This window comes from Dermacentor andersoni, chromosome 6 (assembly GCF_023375885.2).
Source record: "Dermacentor andersoni chromosome 6, qqDerAnde1_hic_scaffold, whole genome shotgun sequence".
Lineage (NCBI taxonomy): Eukaryota > Metazoa > Arthropoda > Arachnida > Ixodida > Ixodidae > Dermacentor > Dermacentor andersoni.
Genome location: NC_092819.1, coordinates 126,496,031 through 126,522,606, shown reverse-complemented (window position 1 = coordinate 126,522,606; position 26,576 = coordinate 126,496,031). Strand labels below are relative to the sequence as shown.

The 26,576-nt window shown below is 47.4% G+C and overlaps 1 protein-coding gene across 1 annotated transcript; it reads right to left on the bottom strand.

Moving 5' to 3' along the window:
- Positions 1–216: 216 nt before the first annotated feature.
- Positions 217–7,367, bottom strand: LOC129382566 (NADH-cytochrome b5 reductase 1-like). The gene is made up of 2 exons (XM_055066705.2): positions 7,146–7,367; positions 217–444 (listed from the first exon to the last, which is right to left on the bottom strand). Exons 1-2 carry the CDS (start codon positions 7,365–7,367, stop codon positions 217–219), a joined length of 450 nt encoding a protein of 149 aa, XP_054922680.2.
- Between the last annotated feature and the right edge of the window lie 19,209 nt (positions 7,368–26,576).

Sequence of the window (26,576 nt, the reverse complement as noted above, 5' to 3'; positions counted from 1 at the left end):
CCATCCCCCCCTCCGAAGTTGGTGCACGCCTGAGGGAAGCCGATTCAAAGCACGGAGCAATTATGCGGCAATGGTTTCTTCATCGTCGTCTTCCTTATGATGCATATTAGTGCCCATTTAAACTGCCTCGGTGATAAACGCATTTTCTTCTGCTTCTATTTTTCTCTTGGTATAGTGCACTGAAAAACTACGCGACACGCTCAGCCTCGGCAATGTTTACAGTCTTACCTTTAATTTCGTCCCTAGGCGCACCGTGTCGAGGAACTGGGACATCTGGCCCCCTTCAGGAAATTGCCCGGAGATGCCCGTGCGGTACACCTTGACCATAATGTCGAAGCCGCCTGCGTGGCCGCAATGGCTCACGGGAGTGTACGGTCTCGTCACGGAGCAGCCATCGATACGCGCACAGAGAAGAAGGTGCTGGCCGACGCTGATGCCCAGTGTCTGCGCAAACAGGCACCACCAAGAGCGATGTGCGCTGAGCAAAAACTTTGAATTGAATTCTGGGGTTTTACGCGCCAAAACCGCGATTTAACTATAAGGCAGGCTGTAGTTGGCAACTGCGGATTAATTTTCGCCACCAATGCATCTTTAACCTGCTTCTATTGCACTGGAAACTGACGTTTTTTGCGTTTCGCCCCTATCGAAATGCGGCTGACGCAGCCAGGATTTCATCCCACGACCTCGTACTTAGCAGGGCAAAACTTCAGAGTTACCGAGTACACGTCCCACCTGACTATAGATTAGGAATTGCGTGTGGCAAGCTACACACTGAAGCGGGCTGTCCACTATGGCTGTCCAGTAATGCACTCAAATGAAATGAAATTCCGGGGTATTACGTGCGAAAAGCAGGATCTGATAATGAGGCACGCCGTAGTGGGGGAGTTCAAATTAATGTCGACCACCTGCGGAACGTCCACCCGACGAAGGCACACAGGCGTTTCTTGCATATCGTTCTTATTAAAGTCTGGCCGCCCTCGCCGGTTTACTCTAACACAAAGTCTATGAACCGCAAGGCAAATACTTGCAGTTTTGACGTTCTATTCAGCCGAAAGAGCTAGCACAAGGACAGCAGTTTACCAAATGGGTGCAATAGAAATGCAGTGGTAAGAAATTACGAATGTCGGCATGCCACGCTTTACTTATCCTTTACTGGAGAAGGCGGTAGTTGTCTGATTGGAGGACTTAATTGCGTAGCTAAGGTTAAAGCGGTTAACAGCCTACACGCAGGCCGTCTTCGTGGAGGAGTTAGCTCTAGAGCAACGAGAGGGCTCTTTCCGCAGCGAGCTGCTCGCGGCCTCAGGCGAAAGATCAGGAATACGAAACCATTACCGCTTCTGAGCTGCTTATGCGCGACGAGCTGTCGGAAATGCAACTGGGTGCTTCCTTACGCATTGCGCTCAATTCGTGCTGGAAAATGTAGAGCTGTAGAGGTAAGGCGTGTGCAGTATTCGGCTGCAAAATTTGTGCCTACCATGCTAAGGAATGGAATGAATCTGTGGCCAAGTTCACGGACCGCTGCTCTACTGCTCTACTGCCTTTGTTACCGGCCCTTCGTAATACACGGTTTTCCTCGAGGATAAAAAATTCACTCATCTGCCAGCGTCTTTGTATGCCTACTTTATATTGAAACGCCTTCGATGCCGGAACGTCGGCAAGACGGCGACATTGAGAACCGGCTCGTTAGACAGTGGCAAAAGGCGTTTGTGTCGCTTACTGGCTTAGTAAATTCTTTGCACGTTATCGTGACATCTACAACAACGCACACGCAAACGTACGTCCTGTCCATCGCCAACGTATCAGGAGTAAGTGAATGGGCGCACTCTTGAATCAATGCGCTGACGCATGGACGACGGTGACTGACAGCACACGAATGTTCAAAGCGGAATGTTTCGTGACGGTTCGCAGAGTAAGCGAATGACCATCAAATATATATAAATATATATATATATATATATATATATATATAGTAACTAGGTTTTTCAATGGTCCACGCGTATTTAGAAAGTTGAGAAGCACAATTTCGAGGTTATCTTTCATTTATTTAACTGTCAGTTTCGGTCGGTGCACCGCCGTTTCTGAAGGGATAGGTATCGCTTGAAAAAGTGGGTGGGTAATGAAACCAAAAATAGCCAGGAAATTGTGCTTCTCATTTATGTGTGTTTGTGTGTGTGTATATATATATGTATATATATATATATATATATATATATATATAGAGAGAGAGAGAGAGAGAGAGAGAGAAGGAGGGGGTAGTTGTCGGTAGACAACTCCCCCCCCCCCAGAAATAAGCTTCTGGCTACCCCACTGACCAGCGCGCAAGTCCGCCCTTTGTTGTTTGTCGAAGGCGCAAACTCAACACGCGCGCATCAGTGAACTTGAACTGCATACCAGCAGTTGGTAAGCCAAGCTAGCGCCCCATGCACTCTGCTCCAGCGGCCACTACGTGAGATAGGGCATGTTCTGTTCCCCTGCCAGCCACGCTAGACTGTAGAGCGTTCAATGTTCGCCGGCGCAGAGCAACTCCGTCGCGCGGGGATCGCTTCCAGGTTACGCCTGATATATCTGCGCCTTTAGCTTGGCATGCTAATGCACTCTTCGTCCGTTAGTGTAGAAAGAACGCATCGAGGCTCTACTCGTTGAACGAAGACAACCACGTACAGAAAGCCGGCTTGACTCGGAGAATACTGCGCATTGAAAGAACGCCGCTGGAGTGCACATGCGTGCGCAAAGCGCACGAAGCAGCTGGGAGAGTATAGGAAATTTGCGGCTAGCAGACGTGCGGAACCTGTTCGTTGGTTCTACATTACACAAGCAAGGGAAGCGAACTAGCGGGGGTTCGGCTTTCTACAGTCTAAATTTTACATCACTTCCGGCGAATGGTAATGGCGGCGTTGTAGCAAGTAGGTGACGCCCCCTCGGACATAATCTTGGTTCACCCGCCAAGCTCGGCGGCCTGCTAAAGCTCGGCAGGCAACAGTGGTTACCCGCACCACAATAAACACCGACGAGCACGTCAGCTCGCCGGTCGGTAATCATTCAGCACCACCACGCTGCGGAGCGTCCGGCTATCGGAGGGTGCCAGAAGCCCTCCCTTGTTCACGACCCGGGGTGGATCGTGACACTGGCGACGAGGATGGGATCCTCGTGACTCTGGCGACGAAGCTCGCGACGAGTACCTACGGAGCGTCCCACGCCGCCGCGAGCGGCGAAACACCGCCCCCCGTTGCTGTCGCCATGCCGCTGTACGGAAGGCTCGAGCCGTTCGAGGGAGATGGGTCCGCCTGGCAAATTTACGAGGAGCAAGTCCACGTGTTCTTCCGGGCAAACGACACACCCGAGGCCAAACAGCGTGACATTTTCCTGGCCAGCTGCGGGACCCGCGTCATCAGCCTCTTGCTCGACCTTCTCAAGCCAGCCACGCCGCACGTTAAAACGCTGGGTGAGTTGCTTGCCATACTGCGCTCGCATTTTAACCCAGCACCGTCCACGCTAATGGAGCGTTTCCGCTTCAACAACCGGAGCCGCCGGGAAGGAGAGACCCTCGGTCAATTCGTTGCTGCGCTACGAGGGTTAGCGAGTGCCTGCGCCTTCGGAGACCAACTGGACTCGCTGCTCCGGGTCCGTTTCGTCTGCGAAATCAACAACCCCGCCATGCAGACGCGACTCCTGGAGCTTCCCGACCCGTCGCTGGACGACGCCGTGAAGGCAGCGCTGGCAATGGAAGCTGCCGCCAAGGACGCCGGCGAGATTTCCCGTGCGACTGGCTCACCGTCGGCGGAAGCGGCGGTCAACAAGTTCGCGACAAAGGGCAGTACCTGCGGTCGCTGTGGTGGTGCCCACTCACCTTGACAGTGCCAGTTCTCTCAAGCACAATGCTTTACGTGCGGGAAAACTGGGCACCTGGCACGTGTATGTCGAAGTGGGAGGACGAACAGCAAGCAGCAGCCGGATTCAAGCCCAGGTACAACACAAGCCCGCGGCCAGGGTAGCCGTCGCAAGGGTACGCGGCGGAGGCATGCGGCAGCAAGCTCAAGTTCTTCCGCGGCCAGGCTACACGTCGGGGCCGAGGACCCGCCGATTTTCGACATGTTGCACACAGGCTTTGTACCGTCGTCTGTGCCGCCAAACATGCTGACCGTCGAAATCTGCGGGCACCCCATTTCCATGGAGCTGGACACGGGGGCCAGCGTGTCTGTAATGGCCGGGAAGCTCTTCAAGCGGACTTTCCCCGGCGTGTCCGTCGAGGCTTCGGGCGTGATGCTGCGCAGCTCCTCCGGGCAACTCTCCCAGGTCCAGGGTCAGGCACAGGTCAGCGTTCGTTTTGGCGACAGGGAGGCAACCCTTCCCCTTTACTTAACGAAGGGGTCGTCGCCGACGCTGCTGGGCCGAAACTGGATTCATGTACTGGGCATTCGTCTGCCAGAGTACCCGGAAGCCAGCTTGCATGTGATGCAGAGCTGCTAAATCTGCCAGGAGCATCAGCGAGCCTCGCGTAATGTGGAAAGCACCCCCTGGCTGTTCCCACAGAGACCCTGGTCCCGCCTACATGTGGATTTTGGGGGCTGTGGCGGTGGTGGCGGAGCAGCCTCCCTGCGCTTGGAGGACCTGCAGAGCCAGCTCGAGGAACAGCGGGAGCTGGCATCGGCACGGCTGCTGGAGCTGGAGCAGCTTCAGCTTGACCACAAGGAGGCCCTGAAGACGGTGGAGCGGCTGCGGATAGAGCTGCGGTCGCTGCCCGAGAGCCTGGTGGTGAGCACGGCAGAGTACAAGTGCCTGCAAAGCCAGTTCTCCGTGCTGTACAACGAGAGCATGCAACTCAAGACTCAGCTGGACGAGTGTCGCTCCTTGCTGTCGACAGCCAAAAACTCACACCTTCGCCACATTGAGCAGATGGAAAGCGAGGAGCTCGTTGTCCAGAAGAAGCTTCGCTCGGAGGTCATCCGTCTCGAGGACAACATCGCGCAGATTCGTCGAGAGTACGAGAATCTACGCACTGAGTTTGAGGCGTCGTCGGTGTCCACCGAGCAGGCTAAGCCAATCAACCGGGAGATGCGGCACATTATAACGAGCCTGCAGAGCCGCAACAGGCAGCTCAAGAGCGAGGTCTCCCGCAGTAAGCGCAAGCTGCGCAAGGCTCAATCAGAGAAGCAGAAGCTGGCTGCTGACCAAGGATGCCGTCCCGGGCCTTTGCCAGAGTCGGGAGCTCCAGTTTTCGCCAGGAACTTCCGTCCTGGCCCACCCTGGTCTGCCGGACAGGTGGTGTCTCCTGCCAGCGCCTCATCGCTGCTCGTCCGCATGCCAGATGGGGCCATGTGGCACAGACACGCCCACCATGTCAGACCGCGCCTCGGGACCTGGCCAGCACCCTCGACTGCCACTGAGTTCCAGCCCGCAGGAGGACTAGCGGCAGTACCAGTCGCTTCTAGCGGAGTACCACCTACCTCGGAGGCGGCAACCGTAGCCAGTGGTGCGGCACCCGTTGGACCGGTGTCTAGCTCGGCACCACTCACGAGGCCGACCACTATGGACCCTCCGGATGGAGCGAGGCTGGCCCAGGCAGCACCCGGCGTTGCCACACCCGACCCGTCGACACCGGTGCCCAGGCGGAGTACTCGACGGCGGAGGCCACCAGACCGTTACTCGCCTGGGTAGCAGACACTGTCGACCCAGCTAGGGTGGAGGCAGAGCCTCATAGTGTTGAACTTGGACGTTTGTTTGAACTTGGACGTTTGTTTTTTTATTTAACAAACAAACTGGGGGTGAGGGGTTGTAGCAAGTAGGTGACGCCCCCTCGGACATAATCTTGGTTCACCCGCCAAGCTCGGCGGCCTGCTAAAGCTCGGCAGGCAACAGTGGTTACCCGCACCACAATAAACACCGACGAGCACGTCAGCTCGCCGGTCGGTAATCATTCAGCACCACCACGCTGCGGAGCGTCCGGCTATCGGAGGGTGCCAGAAGCCCTCCCTTGTTCACGACCCGGGGTGGATCGTGACAGGCGTCTTTTTTTTTTCAGTTTCGATGTGAGAAACATCCATTTTTAGAGTGTTTTGTGAAGCACGCACTCGCATATCAAGTCAAATTTTTTACGGAGGCTACCGTATAACGAAATTATGTGAAACGGAGCTTATTGCGCGGTCCGCAATTCCATTGTAGTTTGCCGCTGACGCATGGAAAAAAGCCATATACATTAAGTGTTTGAGAGAAATATAAACATGAAGTGGCAACTTTTAACAAAGATTGCGGCAATTCAAGTTCCGGAGATTCTTCGTGGTAGTTAATAAATTGGGCCGCTAAAACAGGTAACAGACAGGAAAAATGATACTATGTCGTGCTATGCAGCTAAATGTTGTATGGACATCTAAATTACTAAAACTAGTTCATCTGCCATTTAGTTCATGCTGAACAATGCATGAAACACACTCCCTCCTTTAAAAGGAAAGTGGCTGGTTGTTCTACTTTCTTATTTTCGGAGTACACATTTCTTGATCTGACAAAGAAGAATATTCTATAACGAAGCGTTCGAATTTATTAACTGCTTGAGCATGGCATTTTGTGTGGCCTAGTTTACCGAGAGGGATTTTGCTGAGCGCCCTTTCGATCTCGCCCCTTTCGATAGGTGCCTGGTACGATAGGCCAAACTAGAGGGCATGTTAATGAGATCAGGGGGCATAACAGTTCAAATGCCTGCTCTGTAACCGGCCAGTTGGCTGCTGATTGCCATAGCTATGGTTGTAGCAACTTTTTTTGCAGACGGATGTCATCAGAAATAAAAATGACACAGAATCACGTGTCGCCTATAGGGGCGGTCGTTGCCATATTCATGAAAGGCATGCCGTCACTCACTTTATCCGTGAATTTAATAGAATAAATTTCTCCCTTGCACACAAGCCTCCGATAAGAAATATAATTTATATTCATGTATCATTTATATGCCGCTTCAATACGTTAATCTGTTTTTATGCTCGTTTGCCATTTCCCATAATTTTTCTTCTTGGCATCTCTTCAATAGAATGAAATGTTAGTGAGCGATGATAACGAATTCTTTCTGCCAACTTTGTGTTATGCTATACCGGCCGAATCAGTCGTTTAATACCTAAAGCCCCTGGTGTGAATCTGGCATGACACCACTCCAACTGTACCTGGTAGCGGCTTCGAAAAGAGAAGCGCAGGAGGCGAACGTCGGGGGTGATGGGGATTCGGCGCTCCAGCCGCACTGTGTACCAAGCATTGGGGTCGACGAGCAGCACGTCATTTGTGAAGGAGATGCCTATCTTGCGTATGAGCAGCATGACCACTGTAAAGGCTCCGAAGGCGGCTGCGACAGAAGCAACAATCACGATCAGCTGGCGGGCCCGCTTCATTTGCAGTGTTGTAGAGGTAGGTGCAGAACCTGGTGAGATTTCTGCCGACTTGAGAGCGATCACTTCTTCTTCCACTTCTTATATCTTGATTTATTTTAAGCTGCTTTATGCATGCAGAAGTATGAAGCGTAGTCATTGCACCAATATAGCGTTTAAGCATTTGTTTATCTTAACAATTTTGCGCCCCTTTGCCCCAGACATCAGTTTACATGTTTACTTAAGACATTGAAATTTTCGCCACGAGAAAAACGCACCATCAAGGTTACTGTAATTACATTCATGGCGTATTTACACACAACTTCGCGCGAAAGAGCCTCGTAACAATTTTTGTTTTATAGTTGGAGGCACAAATGCAAGCGAAAGAAGTGAAATAATGAAAAAATAACTAATATTATAGCTCACCTGTTATAAAATATTCACCTCCTATTTTGCACTTAACCTTAACTTACTCGGCTCTTGGCTATTCCCTCAGAGTGGGTACGTTCCAGTATATCACAAGGATCTACCTCTACATCACATATATTGCAGACACATCAGGCACAGTAGTTGTTTTACTCTTAACTCGTGTCTTATAGACACTATGCGGGATTGGCCAACAGTATGCAGCGACATGCCAATGAATCTACAAATAAAATTGTCCTTCTAAAGTTGCTGCAGACTAAAGTTGTAAAATATTCGTGCACTTGCTTAAATAAACACTACCAGCAGCATATAATCGGAACAGCGGTTGCGAAAAACAAAAGTATACCTAAAAATTTAAATATCGGCTTGTATTATTTTGTTTTTACTAAACGTTAGCGAGTTGCATCTACCTACTGGCATCTTAGGGTTAATACGATGTGACGTTAATCTGCGGGTGATCCGCGCGCTTTATCTCTGGTCTTTGCAAGGACATGCGCTCTTTATTAGCTTCTTACGTGTGTGTGGCGTCTTCTTGGAATATATTTTATTGATGCAGTGAGTCCTGACAGAGAAATATTTTTTTCTGTAAATACGAGGACACCTAATCACTTTTTACGACTTGTTAGTGCGGGAGCGTTTAATGTCCAATTGAACGTCGTTTAGCGGCTCTTCGTGTTTTGCACTGCGAGTAATGTACCATAGCGGCATCTGGTGGCCGAGTCAGCAAACAGCAGGAGCCTGCGATGCCAACGCGGCATGCCACCGACGTGGCGATGCCATCGGGCGACGTGTCGCGGCGTTGTCATCTGCCCTCAGGCAACAGCTCGGGCAACAGGCCTTCAACACTGCGGCAGCCGGTGATCCCTCTCGTCCGCTCTGTTCCGTCGAGGTGCGGTCGTGGCGTGGCGTCGCAGCCGACGGGAATGAAGGCGTCGTTTCGCTGCTACAGACACCGGCTTTTTAGCTCAATAATGCCTTTGACGCTTTCGCATCAGTAAAAAAGTACGAAGGTGGCTCGCACACTGCGCTAAACCTACCAGTAGAGTCCGCGTACTTAGAAGCTCGTTGCACGGCGAGACATTTGCAGGTGGTTTGGTAGAAGACACTCTGCGCACCATCACGATGACGCAAACCAACGCCGTGGCTGTAGTAGGCATACACGATGCGTTGTATGGAGGATTTTTTACTTGTTACAGGAACAGTTTAGCGTGGACCAAGGTGTCCAAGCACCATTCATCTTGTAGTAGACTCAAGATTGTAGGACGGCCACTGAGGGAGTTGAAGACACCCTTTACAGTTCGTTTGATGTGGTAGCCGACCTTATTTTCCTTTTTCGTGAAAGCGTTGACAGACTTGCACAATGCCATTATTTCCTCAATGTACGACGTGCAAGTCTAGCCTTTGACTTGAGCACGCTGCATCAAAGTTCGCACATCGCGCTGTTATTTGGGGGGAGTTGATCTTGAAAGGACTTCTTAATTTCTTCGGGCAAATTTTCCCAGGTTGAGTCCCATGATGATTGCCAAACAGCATCAGCGTGGTCCCATTGAGAAAGGACGCCACGGTGGCCTGCCGAGTGTTATAAACTCTGATTTTATCAGCTACGTAATTAAGTGACCGCGACTGAACTATGCTTCAAGGTTACGGCGAGATGCGGTTGTATAGTGGGGGATGGTGAACAATTATTGCTCGATCGTGCTTATCAGATCAAAGTGCATGTGAACGTCGTCCTCATATTCTATAGAGCATGCTGTAGCGAAACAATATTGCCATAAATTGCACGTCAAGGTCGAGAGAGCGGGCATCTGCGATATCCACAACCTTGTGCTACGTAGTGCTGCGATAAGAAGTGAACCCAGTTGGCAAAGTCACCATAATGAATACAACCAAAAGAGACAACAATCTTAGGAAGTTAACAAAGCAAAAATAAAGCAGGCAATAAAGTAAGTACTTCTGCTTGGTCACTATTGCCGTAGAAAAAAGAAACTCCCTACGCTACCGCTTATGCTCGTGTAGACAGGGTCATAACTACTAATTAGAAAAGATTCAACTTCTTATTGATGGTGAGCATTAAATATAGACAGTGGTGCTGAGGCTATATTTTTCTTAAATAGTGACCTAGCATTTCTATGTGCTTTCATAGTGGAAACCCGCCGTGGTTGCTCAGTGGCTACGGTGTTAGGCTGCTGAGCACGAGGTCGCGGGATCGAATCCCGGCCACGGCGGCCGCATTTCGATGGGGGCGGAATGCGAAAACACCCGTGTGCTTAGATTTAGGTGCACGTTAAAGAACCCCAGGTGGTCGGAATTTCCGGAGTCCCCCACTACGGCGTGCCTCATAATCAGAAAGTGGTTTTGGCACGTAAAACCCCATAATTCAATTCATAGTGGAAGAAGAACATGGTCAAGTGCAGTGACCGTGTGGTCGTTAAAACAAAATCTTAAGGATATGTCGGTTTGATCAATCACACCATGAGCACTCAAGCATGTTGCTTATATTGGTGTTGTCGAAAGTCTTCTTTTTGATCGCTTGTAGATGAGTTCGAGAAGGTAATAATGACATTGTCTGAACGCGAACCTTTTGCTGCAGGCACCTCAACCAGCATAGCTGTAAGACTTAATGTTCAGGGATGTTAAGACATCACGAAAGTTTAGTGAAGAACGATAAATCAATCACGGTAAAGTGCATGTTTACTAGCGCAAAGAGCTTAGACACCGAATAAAGATTTATATGACTGGCGTATATTTCGATTGGCGGCATTGTGGCGAGCTTTTTCCGGTGTTGCGTGTATTTGATCTAAAGTAAAGCACATCCAATAAACACTGCTGAGGCTTTCAGTTTTGCAGTAGTGCGTTTCTGCTCAGAAAATCAGCACTCGTGTCGCGTCGTGACCGACATCCCTGAGCGCTGGCTTGCACACCTCGTAGAGAAAATTTGGTGGTCCACAGCACAGAACGACAGTTTTTGGACCAGGAGAAGGCAGAAGCGCGGCCACGATGCTTTTCGTTAGCGGTCCCTGGACGAAGTTTTTCGGCACGTTGGACAGAGGTAGCTTGTTCAGTACGTGCCAGATCCTGCATAGAGTGGAATCCGTATATCGGTTTGCAAAAAGATTTTGTCCGTCAGAGAAGATCAACTATACGAAGCAGAAGCATGGCTAGGGAGAAAATGTATGCGTCAGGGCTGTGACGAAAATAAAATTACTACGAAATCAATATTTACAAATTTCACGCTTTTGCGATAGTTTCATGGTTCTGGGCTCCCGGCCAAAGTTTTGTCTGTGCCCACTTTCTCGTTGAGATTATTTGCACTTGCAGCCTAACGACTTTACATCTTTTTGACGTTCCGATGCATCTGCATCCTCTTTGTCTTTTCGTTGTTTTTTAACGTCGCCGTCTCACCTGGAGTACCATGCTAAGGCTGTCGCTATGGGTTTACATGACCACCAATGATTTATCTGTAATGTACGGTCGAAAGCATACGTTTACGAAACGCAGAAACCCCTGCCAAACTGTCTCTCTCCACCACCTGCCAGTGACACACCTGGCATCAAAAGCAGGCCTAGGCCGGAAACCGTTTCTCTTGTTTTTCTCCGCCATGTAATCTTTCTTTTTTCTTGCACTGCACGATGCTTTTTTACGTTTTCATTTTCACAGAAATCAGCCCCCCCTCTCCCTTGCGGCACGCATTGATATCAGCCCAACGGTGCATGGCTAATGTTAATTTCAATGGCTCCATGTGTCACAGCGGCTGTCAGAAGGCCTAAAGATCCTTTGGGTGAGGAAAAAAAAGAAATCATCGTGCCGAGCAAAGAAACATTGGCACGCTGACGAATAACATGACGCCTTTCTAATAAAGTGCAGCTATCGGGGGCAGTTGGCTCACCGCAAATATAACAGAGATACCGTTTGGCGTGTTCGCGTGGTCAGTACCTTTCCGCTGTTGATTGTAAAATGATGCATATAGAAATCGCCGACATGCTTTACCCGGGAATGAGATAAGAGTACCGACAACTGTATTCGCCGTAATCATTGTGATCAAGCAGGTACCCAAGGGGGGGCCCGGGAGGAGACAGGGCCCCCCCCTCCCAAAATTAAGCGGCACCCCCCCCCCCCTATCAACCCCCGCCACCACTCCTCACACACATTCCTAAAGCGCCGACAAATCAATCCACTTGGCGGTCAACATTTTGCCGCCTTCTACAGCGAAAGCAATGTATGACTAACTTCTGTAGTTTTTTACGGCGTCCGTTAACAGAAAAAATCATCATGTGGACCGATTCTGGTGAAAGAGAAGAAAGGGTCCAAAATCAATGGCACATACCCCTTTGCACTCAGGAACCTACAACGCGCCCTTCGGAGTGTTCGGGACGGGCCCACGTATGGGGAGCTCTTAACGCCTGCTTCGCCTCCACCACGAGTGGGCCCGGTATTGTAATGTCTTCGGGATCGGCCTACGTATGGGGAGTTCTTAATGCCTACTTTAACTCCACCGTGGGTCGCTCCGACATGGCGCTATCTTCGGGATCAACCCACGTATGGAGAGCGCTTAACGATTACTTCATCTCCGCCGCGGGTGGGTCTGGTATTGTAATATCTTTGGAATCGGCCTACGTATGGGGAGTTCTTAATGCCTGCTTCACCTCCGCTGGGGGTCGCTCCGGCGTGGCACAACCTTCGGGATCGGCCCACGTATGCGGGGTGCTTAACGCTTGTTTCACTTCCGCCGCGGGTCGGCCCAATATTGCATTATTTTCAGGCCGACCCGCAGCGGAGATGAAACAGTTTGCTTTTCGTTTAAAAGCTTTGACTGTCGTCAGCTTTCGCTGCCATTCCATCTTCACAGAGTGGAATGGTTGTCAATTTTCGCACTCCTTTTGGATGGCGGTAGTTATCAGCATCTCCTGGGGTGTAGAGACCAGCTTTCTCATCTGCCCGCGCTACTAACTCAAGGTGAATTCAGTTGTTACTTTCTGTTGCAGCAGGCAGGGCGTAGTCTATTCAACGATCACACGCCTCGCTGTTGATTCGTTAGTTCAGCCTTCCTTATTTAGACTGATCCTGGGGCCAGGAAATGGAATCGGTTCATAGTCGGCTGGTCTGTATGCTCGTGGAACAAGTTGTTGCCGGAGAAACTGTCAGTTGCGTTTAGCTTTTCCTTTTTCTTCGTTATTTCCTCGAGGGACGGCTCGCCGCGACGCTGGCAGATCTTCGGAACCATATATCTGCAATATGGGTTAGATAAGGTGGAAAATAAGATATTGCAAAACAGTGTCCATCATCAGACACTGCAATAACCGTTAAACTCATAAGCAATATGACTGTCACCCGTTACCTTGTCTGGTTTTTTTTACTGGCGCAAGGGGCAGGTATGGCCAAAGAGCGCCAAGACAGTGTTGGTGATTTCGTAGTGGAATGATGAGTTCTGTGAAGAAGATGTGACTTGGCTGTAAAGGGGCGTAAAATAGTCACTGTAAAGTGCGTAAAATGTACGTGCTATAAGATTATGGCGATGTCTAATGACGAGTGCTGTGAGCCTTAAACTGCAATGCGGGAGAATGATATGATATAAGAAACATGTAAGATGCAAAAATTAACTACAGCACAACTGCCTCACCAGAGCCCTTGAAACACAAGGGCCTGGAGGCAGGTGCTATACCGTACAACTATCCCAGCGGCATCCTCTAATGAGAGGAAGCGCTACGAATGTATGGGACTAATTACATGTAAGACCACGTCTCTGAGGAAACCTAGGACTGTGTCTGTATTAAAAAGCGGTTCTGGACCGAGAAAAATTGCAGAATGGAGAGGAATGTGCTGCCGGTATGCTAAAGGAAAATGTCTCTTTCTCTCAGATTCGGCTTCGCGACACTCCAGGAGGACATGGAGTACGGTCAGCCTCTCCCCGCATCTACCACAGGTTTGTGGCTCTCTTCCAGTAAGTAGAATATTATGTGTGCCAAATGTGTGTCCTATTCTGAGACGACAAAATAGGACATCTGTTAGGCGCGATCTTGTAGTAGAGGGCCAGAGTCCTAACTGTGGGTTTACTAGGTGGAGCTAATTATCCGTTTCCGCATCCCACATGCGTTGCCAGTGGTCCCGCAGCCTCCTTCGCAAGAAATGCCTGAGATCTGTGACAGGCGCCTCACCTGTAGGGTTAACGGCTTGCGATGCGATAGACGTGGCCATCTCGTCCACCAGAACGTTGCAACCCTCGATGCTCCTATGGCCAGGCACCCAGCATATAATGATATGCTTGTTAGATATGTACGCTTTACACAAGACGGTGTAGAGTTCATTAAGTACTGGGTTTTTGTGTCTATAGAGTGACATCAAGGCCTTCACGACGCTTAGGGAGTCTGTATATATCGCTGATTTTTGAAGTTTCGATTTTCTTAGATGATTTACAGAAGACAGTACTGCGTAGGCCTCGGCCGTGAAGATACTTCTTTCCGGATGCAGTACACCAGATTGTGAAAAGGATGGGCCGAAGACGGCATAAGACACCCCTGCATTTGACTTCGAAGCGTCTGTGTAGAACTCTGTGCAGGAGTGCTTGTGCTGGAGTTCTAGAAAATGCATTCGGATTTCTATCTCTGGTGCGTATTTTGTTACTTGTAAAAAAGATATGTAACATTCTATCAGCTGCTACTCCCAAGGTGGTAACAGCTTGGTTGGATGCATTAGGCGAAGCTCGAGGAGTGGGACACGCATTTCATCACTAAGCTCCCTCACACGAAGCGAGAAAGGCTGTCTTACAGAGGGACGGTTATGGAAAAGTGTAGCACATGTCATATCGTTAACAGTGTTAAAACATAGATGTTGATGATTGGAACGTATTTTCAGGAAATATGTAAGGCTGATGTAAAATCTCTGTACATGGAGGGACCATTCATTTGATTCCGCGTATAAGCTTTCAATCGGGCTTGTTCTGAAAGCACCAGTGGCTAAGCGGATACTTAGATGGTGGACAGTACCTAGGATATTTAGTGCGCTCGGAGCGGCAGAGTTATATACGATGGCACCATAGTCCAATCGTGATCGAATTAGGCTCTTATAAACATTCATCAGACACTTCTTGTCGATACCCCATGTTGAATGGGATAGAATAATAAGTAATTTCATTGTCCTTAGACATTTTTCTTTAGGATATTTAATGTGATGTATAAAAGTAGGCTTGGAGTCTAGTATAATACCTAGAAATGTTTGTCCTTTGTTGATAGGTATTTGATGTCCACACAGTTGAACACAAGGATCTGGAACCGGGCCTCTCTTTGTACTAAAAAGAACACAAGAGCTTTTGTGGGGGTTGGTTTTAAATCCGTTTTCGTCTGGTCACTTGGAAACCTTGTTCAAGCCCTGCTGCACCTGTCTCTCGCATACTGTGAGGTTGTAGGATTTGAAGCCTATTTGTATATCGGCTACGTATACGGAATAAAAAATGGCCGGTGGCAGGGAAGCACGTAGTGTGTTCATCTTAACGATAAAGAGAGTGCAGCTGAGCAAGCCTCCCTGGGGTACACCAGTTTCCTGCGTAAAAGCACGTGACAGTGCATTACTGAATTTTACTTGGAAGGTACGATTTGACAAATAGCTTTCAATAGTGTTCAGCATATTTCCACGGATGCCCATTCCCGACAAGTCTCGCAAGATCCCGTAACGCCATGCTGAGTCATACGCCTTCTCCATGTCGAGGAATATTGATATGAAAAACTGTTTATGAACAAATGCATCGCGGATATTTCCTTTAATGCGCACAAGATGATCGGTTGTCGATCGTCCTTCTCTGAAGCTACACTGATTGGGATCGAGCATATTGGCGAGTTCAAGAAAATGTATGAGTCTGCGATTAACCATTTTTTCGAAAAGCTTACAGAGACAATTTTTAAGAGCTATCGGGCGGTAACTTGCCGCCAAGGAAGGGTCTTTACCCTGCTTAAGAACAGGGACCACAATCGCTTCTTTCCATGTGGATAGGAGGTATCCCGCTGCCCAAATAGTGTTGAAAAGTGTTAGAAGTGTAAGTTGTGTGTCAGTATGTAAGTTTCTGATCATGTCATACATAACTCGGTGAGGTCTCGGTGCAGTGCTTTTGCATGTGTTCAATGCAGCTCTCAACTCGGCAATACTGAAAGGCTGGTTATACGGTTCATTCTGTCTGGATTTTCGTAAGATTGGCTTACGTTCTTCTACTTCTTTAAGTCTAAAAAAGGATTGGGAATAGTGGATTGAGCTTGACACGCGCTCAAAGTGCTCCCCAAGTGAGTCTGCCTGAGCTTGCAGGGTATCGCCTTCTGTGTTTACCAAAGGGAGTGAATATGTTTGCCGCCCTCTTATTCTATTAACCCTATTCCATACTTTGGCCTCATCTGTATACGAGTTGATGCCCGATAAAAACTTTTCCCAACTCTCTCTTCTGGCCTGTCGGTGGGTTCGCCTGCCTTGGGATTTTACTTTTTTAAAGTTGATAACATTCTCCGCAGTGGGGGAGGCGCGTAGCAACCCCCCCCCCCGCTTTGTTCTGATTCCTACGTGCGATTCTACATTCATCGTTCCACCACGGGACATGCCGTTTGCATGCCGAACCACTTACTTCACGTATGCATTTAGATGCGGCATCTATTATGAAGGCTGTAAAATACTCCACAGACGCATCAATTCCTAACGAGGACATGTCATCCCATGATATACTAGTTAGGGTTCGGAATTTCTCCCAGTCGGCTGTGTCAATCTGCCGCCTAGGAGCCTGTGGTAGATATTCGTTTTTTTTAAGTGTTCCTAATAGAATGGGGAAGTCGCCGCTTCCGTAAGGATTGTTCGCAACTTCCCATTCGAGTTCAGGCAGTATAGACGGGGAAACTATGCGGAGATCAATTGAAGAAAAAGTTTTGTTTGCAAGACAGCAATATGTGGGTTTCTTCTTATTCAGAAGGCACGCACCAGAAGAGAAAGGAACTGTTCAACAAGACAACCTCGCGTATCTGTACGGGAGTCGCCCCACAGGGAGCTGTGAGCATCGAAATTGCCAAGAACAACATAAGGTTCTCGCAATTGATCTATATAGGACTGAAAATCCTGTTTGTTTAATTTGTAATGTGGGGGTACGTAAAGCGAGCTAATGGTGATGAGTTTGTTTAGGAGAACAGCTCGAACCGCCACTCCTTCAAAAGGCGTTTGTAGCTGTAAAAGTTGACACGCAATGCTTTTGTGGATAACAATAGCTGCAGCTCCCGATGATGCCACAGCATCATCGCGATCTTTGAGAAAAGTTATATACTGTCGGAGAAAGTTTGTGTGTTTCGATTTTAGGTGTGTTTCCTGTAAACACAGCACATTTGGATTGTGTTCGTGGATGAGTTCTTGTACGTCATCAAGGTTTCTAAGAAAACCTCTGACGTTCCACTGAATAATTTGTGTATCCATATTTAAAGTAAATTGGTGCTGTGTGTATGGAAACGGAAGTGATGCCTTAGTCTTTTGGCAGCGGCGGCAGCATCTGGAAACACGTCTGATTCTGTGTACACTGCTGGTGCAGGCTGTTGCAGTAGCCGCATTGGAGCCGCATCGGAGCCGTGCCGACTTCCACCGTACGTGAGCATCTTCGGATCTATTGCCTTCTTGCGGGCACTCTTATCGTCAGCGTTTCTCGGCGACGAAATCTGCTCAACCGTGCTCCGCTTCTGGCTTCGCGATTCTGACGGACTCTATTTGCGCAAGCGCAGTTTGACGCATTGCATCCTGATATAGTGGGGCGTCTCCCAGTCGGCGGTCTTTTGGCAGCGGCGGTAGCATCTGGAAACACGTCTGATTCTGTGTACACTGCTGTTGCAGGTTAGTTATCCTTGACATTCTCTTGTACTGCGGCTGTTTTCTCTTATTTAAGCTGTCGCTGCTTAAATAAGAGCTGCAATGGCATTGCTGCCATTGCTGCTATAGAATGATACAACATGCTTAACCAGTAGTTGCTTTGCAGAACTTTCTAGCTCCTGGTCCTTTTTTCTGGTCTGTTTGTGCCTTTATTGCAGTATGCCCGACAACTGCTTATCGTGCCACTTACCTGTAGAGGATGAAGGGTCTGTGAAATGTAGTGAGTGTTTACACATGTACCATTTCGGGAAGTGTGCTGGCCTGCTAGAAAAATCATACAAATCTAAATCGGAAATGGCAAAAAAGGCCTGGAAGTGCGTGACATGTAAGAGCATGGGCCCTCGGGGTAGTCGCAGTGACGATGAAGTTCACGAACATTTAGTTCTTGCATCGATAAACGAGAACCTTCAGGGCTTGCCAGCTTTAATAGGAAAAGTAAATAGTATGGAACAGTCGGTTCAGTTTCTATCCCAGAAATTCGATGAATTTCAAGAAAAAATAACTAAGCAAGACACTGAAATCAAGGGGCTAAGAAAAAGGGTGACAGAACTGGATGAAAGATAAAAGGCACATGCATCTGCAGAATGCGACCTTATACGACAGGTGAATGATCTTGAGTTCCGAAGCAGGCGACTGAACTTGGAAGTTCACGGAATCCCTGTTGTGGAGGGTGAAAACTTGATGACCTCTCTAAATGAAGTGGCTGATAAGCTTAGAGTACCTCAGATTACAAAGGCTGATATCGCATCCATGCATCGGCTGCTCGCTAAGCAAGACAAGATACCAGGAAATATTATCCGCTTCACAAAGCAAGAGACCAGAGACGCGTGGCTAAAAAAGAAGTACACCCTCACTGGCGACAACCCTCGAATTTTTTTCAAGACAATCTGACTCGACACAGCAGGGAGCTTGTACGCGCTACGAACGAAGCGGCAAGGCAAAAGGGTTATAAGTTTGTTTGGCACGTCAATGGCAAGGTCCTTGTACGGAAGACCGAGGGAGGTCATGTAGTTCACATTAAGGATAAGTATAAACTTGAGGAGCTCTAAACAGTGGAGTTGGTTGCAATATCTGAGGGGTGTATGATGAAGTGGAGTTTTACTTACCAAATGATGCAAATAAAATTGTAGCGACATTTGCTACAACCTCTATAAAATGTATCCACCTAAATACGCGACCTGTGAGAAACAAAATGTCGGGCTTGGAGGAGCTGATTACCGCATTTTCCTTTCAATTTTCCGTTATCATGCCAACCGAAACATGGAGCACTTCTGAAAGTGATATATTTAGGTTGCCTAATTATAATACTTACTATTTAAACAGGTCACACTCTTGAGGGGGTGGAGTAGCGTTGCTGATTGCAGATGACGTTGAATGTCAAATCCTTGATTCTTATACTGTGATTTCACCTGACTATGGAATATTGTCACTATGCACTCGTAAGCATGTATTTTCTGTCTACTATCGACCACCGACTGGTGATATACCGGCGTTTATAAAGTTCTACGATCAAGCTCTTGCATATGTGGTTCATTATCATAATTCCAAAACTTTAATAGCTGGCGGAGATTTCAACATTGACATGGGCTCGAATAGTCAGTCATCGAATTCTTTTAATATGGTTATATTATCGAACGGTTTTGTCAACTTAATCAACACGCCTACTAGGGTTACGCCTCAACGCCAGTCAACTACTCACTAATTCTCAATTATTTATCACTAATTTCTTACAGTCAAACATTAAATCCGGAGTCTTATCTTGTTCTATCAGTGATCATTTGCCGGTGTTCGTGTGTTCTGAAATAAGTGGATTAAGAGGAAAAAGTTCCCACCACTGTCATACCAATTAATTACAGACACATCCCTGAAATCTTTTTGTGATACCCTTTTGACAGTAGATTTCGATGTGGTAACTAACCTAACAGATACCAATGAGGCTTACAATATGTTCATTGATATATTGTCCCGCCTATACCACCACAGCTTTCCGTCCAGGACACGCAGAAAAAGTAGAAAAACCCGGAAACCATGGATTACACCTGATTTACGCGATGAAATGAAAACGAGGGACAAGCTATACCACCATTTCCTCCACACGCGATCAACCGATGACCTTGCCGTATTTAAAAATTATTGAAACAAGTTAACTAAGAAGTTACGGCATGCACGCACAGCATACTACTCATCTTTCCTGGACATCGAAAGTCATAAACACAGTCTACTATGGGTGATGTTGAACCGACCTTTGAATCGTAATGATTGCCACAAACCTTTATTGCAGTTACAAATTAATGGCAAAGAATTATCAGGTAATGAACTAGCTGATGCATTTAATATTTTTTTTCACAGATATGGCTAGTACTCACGCTACGACCTGTCATGCTAGTAAATATATTTGCACTAACAATGAGAACACAATATACCTTCAGCCCGTCACATCGAATGAAATTGTGTCAGTTATAAAAACGTTCAACAATAGCAGTAGTTGTGACATTGACGGTTTTCAAGTGTGCCCAATTAAACATGTAGTTGAAATCATTGCGCCAATACTCACCCATATTTTTAACATGTGTTTGGAATCGGTAATTTTTCCAGTGAAGATGCAGTCTGCGAAAGTAATTGTTCTATATAAAAAAGGAGATCGTAATGATTTGGGAAATTACAGGCCGATATCTATTTTGCCAATCTTGTCGAAGGTGTTTGAAAAAATTTTGTATTCGAGGATGACAAATTTTATTGAAAAACATAACCTGTTAACACCACACCAGTTTGGTTTTCGTAAGAAAAAGTCAGTCGAATTAGCATTAATGGAGCAAAAAGAATATATATTAACAGAGTTTGAAAACAAAGCTATAGTTGTTGGTATTTTCGTAGACTTTTCTAAGGCCTTTGATTTAGTTGATCATAACATTTTATTGGAGAAATTAAGCTATTATGGAATACGAGGACAGGCACTATCTCTTGTCAAATCCTACTTATCTGACAGAACACAAATTGTGAAAATCGACACCTTAACTTCTAAGGCTAGAGCTGTCTATTCTTGAGTGCCACAGGGAAGTATTTTAGGGCCTTTGCTTTTTAATATATGTTTGAATGATATCGTCAATACTAACTCTCAGGCAAGGTTTATTATCTACGCGGACGACACGAGTATTTTCTTCACTGGTAATAATATTCAAGTTCTTATAAAACAATGCAACAATGCAATGAAATCGTTAGAGGAATGGTCGAGAGTGAATTTAATGAAGATAAATGCAAACAAAACAAAAGCAGTTATATTCAGACCGAAAAACAATCAAATACCTCCCCATCCAGACATTGTATTAAACTCAAGGACTATTGAAATAGTCGGGACTTTCAAATGTCTGGGTGTCTTCTTTTAAGCGAACATGCCTTGGGACAATCACGTCAAACACGTTCTAAGCAAAATAGGTAGAATAACTATACAACACCCACCAATCTAGAACATATTCACCTGTTACAAAAGAAGTGTCCCCGCCACGCATATAACGCTTCCTACCCAGCATCGACAATAACCTTTAATAATTCTGGTGTGATCCCAGCTCACAATCCCTATATATATAGTCTGAGTCGTGTATATAAACTGGAAATCCATCGAAATATCAGCAACCTGCGTATTCTAGCCCAACTTCAGAGAAAATCTACAAATTACGTTACAAGACACTTTGAGCATTGGTTAGTACCAACACCACGTTCAAACTATGGGAAACAATGCCTTAAATACATAATACCAACACTGTTAAATTACTATAATTCGGTGCGATTTGATCTTTTCACGTCATCATCCAAGGAACTGAAACTGATGTATACGGTTTCGATGTAATATCTGGTAGCGTTATGTATCCCTGTTATTCCATTTCTTTGTTGACATGAAGCAAAGTGTGAGTGAGTAACATGTCACTGAAGCTATGTATACACCTATATATCTGTATGTATATGTAAGTGCACATATGTTATGCTGCCTCCCTGCAGAAAACAGGGAATGTGGACAGGTCAAGCTGTTGAAGGACAGCTTTTTATCTACAGTCCCTCCATCTGTAAATGTACAGGATAGCAAATAAACAATTTCATTTCATTTCAGATTACAGAGCTCTTTCCAGGCCCTGTAATGGGGATGTGACCCTTTTTGGAGCTTTCGAGAGAACCTCGCCACCCCTTAGGCGCTTGGTGTCCCTTGAGGATAGGTGGAGTGTCCATTGCCTCTTGTGAGGCGCCGGACACGTGCTCTTGCGAGTGAGAAGTTACCAGAGAGGGTCCCGCCTCGGAGGGCAAGACCCCTGCGCCCACCAGCCCGGAGGTCGATGGGGCTCCCGGAGGGATTTGGCTTCGCCGGCTGTTGCCAGCGCTGGAAGGGGCCGGGTAGGTTGGGGCAGCCTCGGTTACGCCCACCTTCGGGGTCGATGGTCCCTCATTCTGGGTTGACGGCGCAGTGCTAGCTGCAACCGCCGCGGGGGCAGATGGCGTAACTGCCAACTCACTCACTGCTTGTGGGTCGGACAGCCGCCAGGGGCCGTTGTGACGCTGCCCCTGACTTGCCACTTCGGCAAAGCTTTTCTTTGGCAGGTATGCTACCCGCCTGCGTGCCTCCTTGAAACTTATGCTTTCCTTGACTTTGATTGCAACAATTTCCTTTGCTTTTTTCCAGGATGGGCACGACCACGAGTACGCGGCGTGCTCCCCATCACAGTTTACACAGTGGAGAGCGTTCGCACAAGCTTCAGTGGTTTGTTCGTGGGCACTGCATTTCGCACATGCTTGGCGGCCCCGGCAGCTCTGCGAACTGTGGCCGAAGCGCTGGCATTTGAAACATCTGAGTGGATTGGGCACGTAAGGCCTAACACGGAGCTTTGTGCACCCGGCCTCGATTGACTCGGGTAGGACACGTGAATTGAAGGTGAGTATTATGTGTTTGGTCGCAATCTCTTTACCATCCCGCCTCCTCTTTATTCTTTTCACATTGACGACATTCTGCTCACTAAAGCCCTCCAAGAGCTCTGCGTCTGTCAGCTGAAGCAAATCATCGTCTGAGACAACGCCGCGGGTAGTGTTCATAGTGCGGTGCGGAGTCACTGTCACTTGAACGTCTCCAAATGACACGAGACTGGGTAACTTTTCAAATTATTTCAGATTCTCGAGCTCCAAGAGGAGATCTCCACTTGCCATCCTTGTTGCCTTGTAACCTGGACCAAGAGCCTCAGTTAAAGACTTTGAAACTAGAAATGGGGAGATTGTGCGTACTTGTGTATCCGACATTTCCGAGTGAATCACGTTAAATCGTGGGAAGTTGGGTCTTTCACGACCAAAGAACTTGAATACATCTTCGGTGCGCCCTCTTTTCTAAGGGCGATCAAGGAGGGGGGGGGAAGGACTTTGCCATAGCAGAGTTTAATTTTCTGCAATAACGCTAGCCACCCACCGTGGAGCACTACAGGGGGACGCTACAGGTACTGTAAAAAACAGGTCCTGTAAACGCCAGCTGTACGTTGTCACTATCACCAAATGTGAGATTACCTAGGTTGGCTATTCACACAAGGTTAACCCTCGCTGCCTGGAGAAATTGGAAGTAAGCGGAAGCTAGGAGAAGACAGGAAAGATGAAAAGTGAGAGAAAGACGAAGGCTGGAGGGAGAGAGAGACAGGAAAAGGCAACTACCGATTTTCCCCGGGTGGGTCAGTCCGGGGGTGCCGTCTACGTGAAGCAGAGGCCAAAGAGGTGTGTTGCCTCCGCCGGGGGGCCTTAAAGGTCCAAACACCTGGCATTGGCTCAACCCCCAGCATCCCCATTTCCACGGACACGGCTAAGCCGCGCACGGTTACACGCGGGAGGGTCAAACCCTCGTGTGCTCGGGTACGTGGTGTCGCAACACACCAAAAACCTGTTGACGCAGACGCCCCTGCGGGGTCGTATGGTTCTTCCCTAATTGTACAGCGCTTTTCGTGCAAAATTCGCAACTGGAAACAGGACTCGCAAGGAGATGAGAAATTAAGCAATCTACTTAGGGAGAAAGCCACGGCAAGAGCCAAACAGGGAGGGAGGAAGAGCGAAAATTGTTCGTGGAAATCATTATGGATCAATATCTTTTTATTTAAAAAGGAAGTAGAGAAATCGCCACCGGAAGTTGAGAATAATTCCGTGTGTTTAATGGCGCTTCTACAGTTATGAATCGAGCCGCTTGACGTATCCACTTCCCTGCTATGCTAATGGGGGTGTTTTTCTAACCTTCCGCAGTGGCCTCAGTACGTCTATAGAACCCCGTAGAACCGCGTCCAGCGTTCTACGCGGTTTTACGGGACTGGGGACCACGAATCGTTACGTAACTTCCGAAATAACAACACGAATCGGTTTTGGCACTGGGTAGAGCAGTAAACGAGGGATGCAAAAGAACTGTGATCGTTCCGCAAATATACATTGCTCTATAATTCTTCCAGAGCTAATTCAAAAAACGCCACTAGAAATCTCTATTTGGCACTTTCGCTTGTTAACTTGTCCTTGTCAAGGTTCTTCCTGCGCATCTTTCATGCGCGATTCCATTTGATGTGGTTCTTTGATTTCCAAGTAAAGAAGATGTGTATCTCGCAGGTGTGCGTAAACCCGCAAAAGAGAATTGAAATAACATGTATCTCACAGGTGTACCTGTGAGATACACGTTATTTCTATTCTCTTTTGCAGGTTTACGCGTCTTTATGGCGAATGGTTGGCATTATTCGCATTTGTATTAGTAAAAGTACCCTCCCCCTCATTTGCATAGAAATTTTACCTTGGGTTGCCCCCCCCCCCCCCGAAAAAAAATCCTGCGTACGTGCCTGATTGTGATTGAAACCTTTCTCATAGTTAGGTTATTAACCCACGCGTTTCAAAGTGCTTCGTCATCATCACCACACTATGACATCTGGTAGACGTCCTTTTTCTTTGTGCTCTACAGAGAATGCAGTAGGCATGCACTGATGACCGCAGCGACATCGCCACTGGCCAGCGAGCTAGCCTTTGTGTAGAAGTATTAGAGCCAACACTATAATTGCAATGTGCACAGTCACGATGACTGCTACAGCTGCATCTCCCACGACCTTGTTACAACTGCTTAAGGAGCCCCCATCGTTCCCCGGAGCTTCTTCGGATGATCCTGAAACCTGGTTGGAGACATTCTACAGGGTCTTCCCGTAAAACAAGTGCAGCCCGGAATGCAAGCTCCTTTGTGTCTATTTTTTTTCTTGGAAGGCACTGCGTTATTTCGGTTTCAGATTGGAGAATCCAGCCTAGCCACATCAGACAGCGCAGTAACACGTCGCAAAGCAAAACTGCGTTTCAAAAACCTAGGAACAGGTGTACAATGATTTAATCTTTTCTACGTATATCATGAACGTCCACGCAAAAACTAACCCTATCTATGTTTGCCAGTTTTACAGTTAAGTGTGGCCCAGTGGGGTTGGGGCGTGGGGAAAGCTTCAACAACGATAATCGAGAGCCATTACGCCATCGGCCGAGGTAATACTATGAAACCAGCGCAATCTAAAACAAAATAAAAATGGAATTATTGTGTTTTATGTGGAAGAGTCGTGATACGATTATGAGGCACGCCGTAGTGGGGACTCCAGAAGGAATGTTTGCTCTCTTGGGTTCTTGAAGTACACATAAATCTAAGTAAATGAGCAATCTTCCATATTCAAATGCGGCCACCACGGCCGCGATTAAACTCGCGACCTCGAGCGCCACGCCATAGCTACGGGGCTACCACTGAATCTTTACAACTGTGCTCTTCTGGTATGGGATGTTGTGTGTAAACGCTTGTCCAGATCAGAAGAGTGGATGCTTCCGTTTGTTCTTACCGCAGTGATAAATGTATTATCGCGAGAAAAAAAACGGACACACAGATGAACCTGAACACATAGTGCAGCGAGGTGCTCAGCTTTCACTCTGTGTCGGTGTACTTCGCGCTTTTATATTTACCAGTCCCGAATAGACTTGTAGGTCCTCTCGGGACTGGTGTTAGAGTTGTAGTTTTACTTATATATTTTTTTTTATTTGTGAAATACTGCCGACAAGAAGTCCAAGCAGGGTGAGCAGAATACACAAGATTATTTACACAGAACAGGATGAAACAAGTGTGTAACACGTTTTTCACACAAATTCTTCGGTCATAAGGGAGAAGAATAGGAACATTTTAAACAACTTGGTTATAATAAAATCGTAAAAAGCACGCCAAATATCGACATTATTTACACAAGCTGTATAGAGGTCACGGGTGCTTGGGATATGCTTCAGTCAGTTTATTCCAGTCAGCTATTGTTTGTGGAAAAAGGAGTACCGGATTGTGCCATTCCTTGCGAGAATTGGTGTTAGAGAATGAAGGTAGTCGTGTTAAGTCGGTGTTCTTATCAAAGGGCATACGTAGTTGCGGTGTCTAAGGCTAGTCTATGATTAATTAAGTTTGAAAGAAACTCTTGTCGACTTTCTTTTTTGAATTTGTAATAGTTCAGTGTCATTTGTGGTTAGTAATGTAGTGGTGGAGTTAGTAGCCTTAAATTTACTGTAAATAAATCGTACTGCTTTTCTTTGCATTCTTTCTAGGTTCGTAATGTTAAATCCACCCCACGCAATAGCTACGTGGCGGCCACGAAACGTTCACATCTGTACTCTTCTGGTATGGGATGTTGCTTGTGAAACCCGATACTGAGTTCGCAGGAGTGATGCTTGCGCTTGCTGTTATCGCAATGATAAATACATCAGCACGAAAGTAATGAACGAATAGACCAACCCGAGCCCCAAGTGCACTCTCGGGTTTAGCTTTGTCTGTGTATCGGTGTGCTTCGCGCTTTTACATTTACGAGTTCCGAGCGGGCTTGTAGGTGTGGTATCTTGGAGAAGTATTGTAGCGCAAATAAGCGACCTCGAAACAAGGCCCTCAAAAGACACCGACAT